At 36.5% G+C, this 10591-nt stretch overlaps 1 protein-coding gene across 6 annotated transcripts in view; it reads right to left on the reverse strand.

The window, feature by feature from the left end:
* The window catches only part of ELP2 (elongator acetyltransferase complex subunit 2), a 70142-nt gene that overhangs the window by 59128 nt on the left and 423 nt on the right, over positions 1-10591 (reverse strand). For all 6 annotated transcript variants that reach the window (XM_044657851.1, XM_044657852.1, XM_044657848.1 and 3 more), the window contains exons 2-3: positions 5438-5516; positions 3501-3571 (exon numbers count right to left, since the gene is read on the reverse strand). In XM_044657851.1, coding sequence (XP_044513786.1) covers positions 3501-3571; positions 5438-5516 — 150 coding nt within the window. The remainder of the gene's footprint in view (positions 1-3500; positions 3572-5437; positions 5517-10591) is intronic.

Genomic DNA, 10591 nt, shown 5'->3' on the forward strand with positions numbered 1-10591 from the left:
GCCAATTTGGCCAGCCTACAGGGAGTATAAAGACGAGTAATGTGTGGTAAGTTTGGAAGGTCAGGCTGGAGCCAGACTGTGGAGGACTTTAAATGCAGACTACAGTAATTTCTATTTTATTCAAGAAAGGAGCTTCCTGATAAGGGTAGTGACAGGTTAGACCTCTGTGCTTTGAGGACATCAATTTGGAAGGTGTGTAGAGAACAGATGAGAGAAGGGAGACTGAGGGCAGGGAAGCTAATTCAATCTAACAGGTCTAGGTCAGAATCCAAATAGTAGCCTTTTAGGTGGAGGAAAGAGAAGAGATGTGAGGGATGTTGTGATGGTTAAAGCAATAAGACTTGAGAACTGACTTTATGTGAAGAGACTAATGCCACAGCCTAATAGGTCTTTTCCCCCTTCATTCTCTCTTTTATCCATTAATCTTTATGGTAAATGCTGCCAGAACTTTTTTTTTTAAGTATATTTATTTAATTAATTTATTTATGATTTCCTCCCCCATGGTTACATGATTCATGTTCTTTCCCTCCACTCTTCCCCACCACCCTCCAATAGCCAACGAGCAATTCCACTGGGTTTTATGTGTATCATTGATCAAGACCTATTTCCATATTATTAATATTTGCACTGGGGTGATCGTTTAGAGTCTACATCCCCAATCATATCCCCATCGACCCACGTGATCAAGGAAATGTTTTTCTTCTGTGTTTCCACTCCCACAGTTCTTTCTCTGGATGTGGATAGCATTCTTTCTCATAAGTCCCTCAGAATAGTCCTGGATCATTGCATTGCTGTTAATAGAGAAGTCCATTAAGTTTGACTGTGCCACAGTATATCCATCTCAGTGTACAATGTTCTCCTGGTTCTGCTCCCTTCACTCAGCATCACTTCCTGGAGGTCTTTCCAGTTCACATGGAATTCCTCCAGTTCATCATTCCTTTTAGCACAATAGTATTCCATCACCAACAGATACCACAATTTGTTCAGCCATTCTCCAATCAAAGGGCATCCCCTCATTTTCCAATTTTTTGCCACCACAAAGAGCACAACTGCCAAAACTTTCTATAGATCTGGTCATGTCACTATGTCCTGAAAAATCTTTAGGATCTTCCTACTGTCTCCCATTTTCAAATAACAATTCCACTGTCTCACATTCAAGGCCCTCCACAACATGAAATTACTCTACCTTTCCAATTTTTATCTCTTGTTGCTCCTCTCCACAAGCTCCAGCCAAACTGGACTGTTTTCTTTCTCTGAACCCACTCTGCTCTCACGTCTCTGCTCACCCTAATCAATTGAGACACAATATAAAGTGCTTTGTGAACATCTAAGCACTTTACTGTTATCTTTTACTATTATTATATCTGGACTATCCTTTTACACCTCTTCACTACTGATTTCCTACTCATTTTTTAGGTCCCACTCAAATGCCACCTCCTCCACAGTTTCTGTAATCCCTTAGTCAGCAATGGCCTTCCCCACCCCAGACTTCATATAGTTCTTTGTTTTGCATCTCTGCTATATATAGATCCTAAAATATGGTGTTTTATAGGTCTTAGCATTTGTGTTTTACAATCTCCAAGACTGTAAAGGCCAAGAGATCAGGAACTATCTATTGTAATTAAACTTTCTATCTCTCTCAATGCTCTGTAAATAACAGTATCAAATAAATTACACTGTTGTATGAATAAAGGAATTTTGCTCCTCTTCCACTCCTATACCCCAAACAAAACAAGTAGGAGGATCAAAGGATATAAATAAAGAGAAAGTGCTGGAAATGGCAGCAAGATCAGTCAGGGCTTGGTCTGGTCTTCTGACCTTATCTGAGATATAAATCCTTTCTAATCAGCCCACACTTGCCTCCTCAATTAGCCATGCCTCAGAGCCTAGTCACTCTGGACATTGGCATCCTTGACAAGAGGAGAAAACAAGGAATAATGTTTGTATGTGTGAAATCCCTTTCCCCCTTTTATGATTATAATACACTATTAGCCTTAATTTTAATAACATAATCATTAGTCTTGAATTAATAGTCAAATAATATAGTTTGCTTTATAAGAATTATAATCATTATACATGTAAAACCCAGTGGAATTGCTCATTGGCTACAGGAGAGGAGAGGGAAGGGGAAAGAAAGAACATAAATCATGTAACCAAGGGAAAATATTCTTAATTAATTAATTAATTGAAATTTAAAAGTTATTATAATCATTAGCTAAGAAAAATACAGTTTAGGGTAGTATCAAATCTTGTTTACAAGCATTTTGACCTTAAGCCTATAACCCAGGAATTTCTACTAAGCCCACCACACCCTGCTCCTGGGTACAAATGACTACCAAAGGGAGGTGTTAGGGCTACTCTTGGGGGCAAATGACAACCATCTAACTGCTGACTCCTAGTATTAAATCATAATTATCAGCAGAAAACAATGAGACCCTAACCCTTATTGCAGAGGTCTTGGAAAGGCCAGAAGCATAAAGTTACCATTCATAGTGATTATTTTTGTACTTTCATGCTTTATCAGAACTTACACCATTAATTAAGAACTGCCCATATGCTATTTTCATTGTATTTTCTGTCACCCTGTCATCAGATTTCTCTGCCTAAAAAAGGCTATCTCCTAAGGCTCAGGGTCTCTAGTTCTGATCTTGACCAGAGTCCAGCTTTATTGTGAAATTGGTCTCCTCTCAATAAATCTATTTAGCTTGGAGTTATATACTGATGTAATAAATTTTTGCCACATATTACAGTGTGAAAATCCCTTATGGCCCTTTCTACTTTGTCTTGATAAATACAAAGGGAGATTGACTTTTTCATGACAAAGTGGATTTTGAGAAGCATTCTGAAATACCCAGTCATTTAGAAAAATTTCTGCAATCACATGAAAATAAGGTACAAGATTAGGATGAAGAAAGATATGAGGTCAATGAAAATTATAAAATGCAGTGTCTAGCACATGAGAACCAAGAACTTCATAGGGGGAAAATTTTTAAAACAATAGTAACAGGGGCAGCTGGGTAGCTCAGTGGAGTGAGAGTCAGGCCTAGAGACAGGAGGTCCTAGGTTCAAACCCAGCCTCAGCCACTTCCCAGCTGTGTGACCCTGGGCAAGTCACTTGACCCCCATTGCCCACCCTTACCAATCTTCCACCTATGAGACAATACACCGAAGTACAAGGGTTTAAAAAAAAACAATAGTAACAAGAAGAAATAAAAACCATGAATGAAAATGGCCAGCAGGAACAGAATGATTATTTTTAAATAACTATACAAGACACTAAGGGAAGCAGCATGGTATAGTTAAAAAGAAATTGGCCTTAAGAATCTTGAGACTTGAATTTAACTCTAATAAGCATGTATGTTCTTGGACAAGTCATTTAACCATTAAGACTATAAGGTGAACTAGTAAAAAAGAAATTCCTCACTGGGAGCTTCCTACACTGATAAAATCATAGATCAGAAAAAATAAATAAAGAGAGACTCAAAAATATGTTTATTTACCTGGTTTTTCTGTATCTCCCAAAGAATCATCTGATTATCTGATCCTCCAGAAATCAATTCAGTTGCAGGAGCTGAATAAATTGCAATTGGATGAATTCTATTATTTCCTACATAATCTCTCAATGATTTAATGTTAAATTCAGTATTATAGTACCCTATAGCTAGAGAATTATTCAAAGTGAGAAATTCAAGGCCTATACAACACTATTCTACCACTAATGCTTTGCTGTGAGCTATAATCACATCTCTGTCTGTAATCTCACTAATAATGTCAGTTATAATAAATAAAATCCAGTCCTCTTCTTGTGTACTTCTTGTTCATATTCTTCCTATAAATTTTCCATAGATGGGAAAGGTCCTCCATAATGCTGTGGACCTTCCTCTAAATTTCTTGACATTCCATAAGCACCCATTGAGGCACTGTCATCATTCTCATTAGCAGCCCACCTCCTCCTTCTTCCCTTATACATATGCACATTCATATAACAGATATATAACTTATAAAATAGTTTAAAATTCTGGCATACTTTTGCATTTAAATTTTGAGCAGGTAGGTGGTGCAGTGGATAGAACACAAAGCTGGGTATCAGGAAGGCCAAGAATACCCAAAGGGGGTCACAAAATAGTCAGACACCACTGAACTGACTCAACAAACACAATGTACTTGGGAGGCAGTTTAGTATGCTGGAAAGAATTCTGCCCTTGAAATCCAAAAGATCTGAATTGAGGTTGCTGAGTAACCATGAACAAATCACATCCTTTCAGTGTCCTCAGGCTAATTCTAAGACTAGGGAGTTTCCATATCAAAAATTCCCCCTTATCAATAAAATCCTAGGTCTGAACCAAAAAAAAAAAAAATTGTGGACTTAAAATGTCACTAAGATAAATATAGCAAAACCACATTAATTCAGCCTGAATTCTAACTATATTCAAATTATAATGTATTTGAATTCCAGTACTGTATTATAAAATCTCCAGAGACCATGATAACTAACAATGAATAGGGGCAATTTAGAACCCCAATTATAAAATGATAACTGATATGCTAATTATAAAAGAAAATCAAACTTTCATTGCTAAAAGAGATCTTACTGATTATCTAGAATAAGTCTCTCATTCTGTAAAATAAGAAATTAGGATTGAGAAGTTATAGTGCTTGCTTAGGATCACATAGGTACTTAGTGGCAGAGTCAGAAATACACCTTCAGCTTTTTTATTTACAAACTCTAGGTCTTAACACAAAATATTGCTCAACAGCTATTTGTTAGTGATCATGATAATGGGCTTTCTGTGCTCCAATCAATTCCATCTCATTTCTTTTCAGAGATTCCCTAAGAATCTCTTTGTCAGCTTAGCTTTAGTTTAACCTAAAGGTACCTGAAAGAAAAATTCTTGACATTTCCCTGGGTCTCAATTTCCTAATATGTAAAACAAGAGAATTGGGCTAGATGACCACTAAGGTTCTTTTCAGCTCCAGGTCTATGATCATATAATGTTATTTTATTCTTTAATTAAGACTGCAATTAAGACTTTTCATAAACTAAACTATTCTCTCTATAATATCTCCAAACTACTGTAGGTTTACTATATATTTGGGTTTTTTGTCTGCAAAAATTTGGTCTTTTCACAGCATGTATTCACACCAGACTAAAAATAAATCTGGAGCACAATTAACAATCAGTTTTGTCTTATCAAGAAAAAAAACTAAAAAACACTTAATAGTCAGGGGCAACTGAGTGGATTGAGAGTCAGGTCCAGAGACAGAAGGTCCTGGGTTCAAATCTGACCTGAGACACTTGGGTCCTCAGACACTTCAGACACATGATCCCAGTGGAAAAGTCTTTATCACTTTTTCTATCTTGGAACCATTACATAGTACTGATTCTAAGACAAAAAGTAAGGGTTTAAACATTTTAATTAAATTAGAAAATACTTACAATCATCCTCTTTTTTAATCCATTGTATGCAATTAACTCGACCACTGTGCCCATTTAGAGTATCTATAACGACTCCTTTCTATAAGGAAGGAAACAGTTGCATCAGTAATTTATAGTTCAAAGTTAGATCTAAACAAAATCAGGACTTTTCCCAATAACATAAGAAACAGCCACCTAATCTATAAAGCTGAATAATTTCATGTAGAAACTAAACCTAAAGAATTTACACACGAATCACAATTCAATCTAAAATAACCCATTATCAAATTTCATGAGGGCCAATCCTGTGAAGCTATTTTATGACTGATTATCTCAAAGACTAGCTTGGATCACCGTATACTATTTTTACAACCAAACTGACAATCAGGTGATACAGACAAAAATTAGAATTTTCCCAGGTTCCACAAACATGGCACCAGCTACCAGGCTGTCTGGTATAATATAGTATGGTACAGAAGAAAAGTATTAGATTTATAGTCAAAAGATGTGAGTTCTAATGAAGATCTGGCACTTATTATGAATTATGTGAGTTCTAATGAAGATCTGTCCTTAAAGACAGAATGTAATTTTTTATCTTGGTATATCCCCAATGATTTAATAAGATGACTGAGTAATCACTGAGGTTAGGAAGACTTGAGCCTTGCCTCTGATACACACTGACTTAATGATCAGAGGCAAGATGTTTCACCATACACAGCAATAATTAATTGGACCCTGTAGCATATATTTGATAAGGTCAAATACACCAACACTGATGTAAGGAAAAATCTGGACTTTAACCCAAACTGTTGTGAAACAAAGAAATTAAAGAAAAATGGAAAGGACCCATATGTACAGCAATATTCACAGTAGTTCTTTTTGTTATAGCAAAGAACATGAAACTAAGGAGGTTATAGCAAAGAACAGGAAACTTAGAGAATGGCTAAATAAATTACAGTAAATGAATATAACAGAATTCTATAAGAAATGATGACAAGAATGCTTTCTGGGACACCTGTGAAAGCTTATATGAATTGATACAGCTTTAGTGGCATGTTGTTATTCGGTGATGTCTGGCTCTTCTTAACCATACATGGGGTTTTCTTGGCAAAGATACTGGAATGGTTTGCCATTTCCTTTTCCAATGGATTATGGTTAAGTAATTTGCACAAGGTCACATAGCTAGTAAGTGTCTGAGGCTACCCTTGAACTCAGATCTTCCTGACTCCAGGTCCAAAGCTCTATCCACTGAGCAACCTTGCTGCTGCTTTAGTGGCATATTATTATTCATATGTTCTACTCAAGTCATACTCTCAACTGCTCCCATTTGCCAACATGACAATGCCAAAAATCCTGTCTAAAAACAGGCAATCAGGAAACAATGCCAAATCATTCTCTTTTGAAAGTTTCAACCATTAACTGAGCAAATATTTATTATCTACCTTATAAATTATGCCATATTAGGTAATATGGGGAGAATATAAAGAGTTATAAGCTATAGTCACTGACTTCTATTCACTTAAAATCTAAGACTAATACATAAGAACAGTTAGAGAAAATGCAAAGTAGCATATACTTTAAAGTATTAAATTCTATAATGTGTAAATAGAAAAAAAATGAAATTAGAATAATCAGAACAACATGTATACAATCAGAACAGTATTATAAAAGTTTATGAATTCTGACCAATGCAATGCCAAATTATGAAAATGAAGCATAATAAACACTCTGCTAAGAGAGGCAAGTCTCAAGATGCATAATGAGACATACATTTTCAGGTGTGGACAATATGGAAATTTATTTTGCTTGACTATACATATTTGTTACAAGGGTTTTATTTCCTACCCCCCAACTAAGTGAGGATAAGAGGATGTAAGGTGAGAAAGATAGCATTTGTTAATTAAACCATTTCTATGCCTATTCCTCGGAGATCAAAGAGCGGCTATATGCACAAAAATACTTAAAGTCAATATTTTTTGTTGTAACAAAGAACTGGAAACAAAAGGAGTACCCATCAATTGAAAAAAAAATGAACAAAATATGATATATGAATGGAATGGCATATTAGTACTCATAAGAATGAAATGGACAGATGCATAGCAACTTGGGATAATCTGTATGAACTGATGCATAATGAAGTGGACCAAACCAGGAGAACAACTGCTATGTTGACTACAACAACTTTGAAAGACTTAAGAACTGTAACCAATACAATGACAAATTGTGACTCCAGAAGATGGGCTATTAGTACAGAATGAAGTATACATTTTCAGAAATAACTAGTAAAACTCAAATTTTTTTTTTTCTGTTTGACTATAGCTTCTTGTCAAAAGGGAAGGAGGGCATTTATTGGGGAAGAGGTAAGTGTTTTGGGAAAGGAGGGCAAGTAGTGCTAGTGCTTTCAAAAAAAGATGAAATACTGTGGTACAATCGAACATAATGGACTTGTCTACTAGCAGCAATGTAAGGATCCAGAGCAAGGCTGAGGGACTTATGAGAAAGAAAACTAGCCACATTCAGAGGAAGAACTGTGGGAGAAGAAACACAGAAGAAAAACTGCTTGAACACATGGGCTAATGGGGATATTATTGGGGATGTAGACACTAAACAATAACTCTAGTCCAACTATCAATAATATGATATTAGGTCTTAATCAATGATACATGTAAAACCCCTTTGAGGAGTTTATCCCGCATTCTTAACAATCAACTATCACTTATTGCTGATAACTCTTAAATTTATATTCCATCTTTCATATCAGAATTACTTCAAAAGTTTCCTAATTGGTCTCCCTAATTCCATCCTCTTCTCCCTTACGGTCCATTATACATACCTGTGCCAAACTAACTGTACTTAAATACAAGTTTCATGGGGACAGCTGGGTAGCTCAGTGGATTGAGAGCCAGGCCTAGAGACAGGAGGTCCTAGGTTCAAATGTGACCTCAGACACTTCCCAGTAGTGTGACCCTGGGTAAGTTATTTGACCCCCACTGCCTACCATTACCACTCTTCTGCCTTGGAGTCAATACTTAGTATTGACTCCAAAATGGAAGGTAAAGGCTCCAAATCAATCAATCAATCAATTAATTAGTAAACAAGCAAACAAATGAATGTGAATGAATAAATAAATACAAGTTTCATGAAGTTTCTTCCTTGTATAAAATTTTTTAATGGTTTCCTAACAATTTATATACTACAAAACTTAATACTTCTAAATATATATACTACTTCACATTTTCTCTAACTGTACTTATGTATGAGTCTTAGATTTTAAGGTCCTTGAGTTCAGGACCCACGGCTTACCTATATGATCCCATATTACCTAAGATGATATAATTTATATTTGTTCACTAAATGACAGTATGAACCCTTCTAGGGAAGAGTAATTTGGTGTCACTTCCCACTGACCTTGTTTTTGGACAAGATTTTGGCACTGTCATGCTTGGGAACAGTAGCAATGCAGTTTGGCTATAGCATGGGAAGAAGAAGGCCAATAAAGCTAGAAAAAAACGGAACCATACCACTGTTGAGAGCTGCAAATGTCAGGTCAAGGTTTAAGCCACTCAAGTCTTTGAACAGGAGAGTGATGAAATTAGACCTGTGCTTTAGAAAGATTAATGTGGCAGTGATAAGAAAGGGAGACTGGATGGAAGAAGAGACCTGAGTTAGGGAGACAAAATAAAAAGCTTACTGTGGCAATCCACATATAAGTTAATGAGAGTTTATAATGAGAGAGGGTAGGGCTGCAGTGGAAATGGCAAAGAAGGAAGCAAGTATGAAAGATAACTAGGGAAACTGACAGAACTTCAGCTTGGCTGTGAAGAGAAAGGAAGTAGTCAAAAATGACCTTGAGGTGATAAGCTAGGATAAGTGATGACATCATTAGCAGAAAATGAAAAATAAGAAAGAACAGCAAGTTTTGGAGGAAGGATGATGTTTTGACCATTATGAGAATGAAGTAGGCATGAGATGATATTTAAGAAGATAGGTTATAAAGTGGCAAGAGTACTAGGCCTAAAGTCGGGAAGACTTGAGTTCAAATCTAACCTCAGAAATGTCCTATCTATGTAACCCTGGGCAAATAACTTCTATTTGATTCCATTTCCTCTTCTGTAAAATAGAGATAATAATTGGATCTACCTCCCCGGGTTATTGTGAGGACCAAATGAAATAACTGTAAAACACTTTAGCACAGTGCAGCACATAGTAAGCACTATATAAATGTCGACTATTATTATTATTAGTGAAGGAGCTACTCACACCATTGAAATTATCAAAAATAGGGAAAATTTGGGCACATTTGAAAGCTGACAAAAGAAGTCAGTAGAAAGTGAAAAACTGAGTAAGGTTTTGAGAGAAAAGGTTTTGGCAAGGATTAAATCATTAAGTTGAAGAAAATGAGTGTAAAGAACTGAGGCTATGACTAGCCCTAGGTATATAGAATGAACAAGCCTGGGAAATTTAAACAACCTCCTCAAGAAGGCAGAAAATCAGTTCTTAAAAATGAAATGGCAATGGAAAGTAGGTGGCTCAGTGAATTGAAAACCAAGCCTAGAGCCCAGAGGTCTTGGATTCAAATATGACCTCATAACACTTCCTAGCTGTGTGACTCTGGGCAAGTCACTTAACCCACATTGCCTAGTGCTTACTTCTCTTCTGCCTTGGAACCAATACATAGTATTGATTCTAGGACAGAAGGTATGGGTTTTTTAAAAAATGAAATAACAATTTCTAAACAGTGGCAATAGAATAGCTATAGCTGGCTGGGAGGTATCTGTGAAAAACAGTTCACTGTGGACTGGAATTTGAAGAAATCAGGAGAGGGAGAAAGACTGCCCAGTGTTGGCAGACAAACAAGCACAGAAGAAATGAGGTGATGGAGGGAAGAGACTCTGGGTTGGCATCCTTGAAGTGGCTGACCATTCATTTCAGGCTGCACAGGGCACCAAGTGAATAAAGAATGCCTACTGCTCAGATCGTGACATGCAATGAAATGAGCAAGCCATAAGCAGCTACATAGTTGGACAAGCCAAAGAAATGCACAATAACTTGGACCCAGAAGTGAAAGATGAAAGCTGACTGGACTGTCTTTGAGAAACTGCACAGCATTTGCAAGAATCCAAATTGCATCCAACAAAAACAGCAGGAGTGGAAAAGCCCCGGCAGAATCTCCAC

Source organism: Gracilinanus agilis, chromosome 1 (assembly GCF_016433145.1).
Source record: "Gracilinanus agilis isolate LMUSP501 chromosome 1, AgileGrace, whole genome shotgun sequence".
NCBI lineage: Eukaryota > Metazoa > Chordata > Mammalia > Didelphimorphia > Didelphidae > Gracilinanus > Gracilinanus agilis.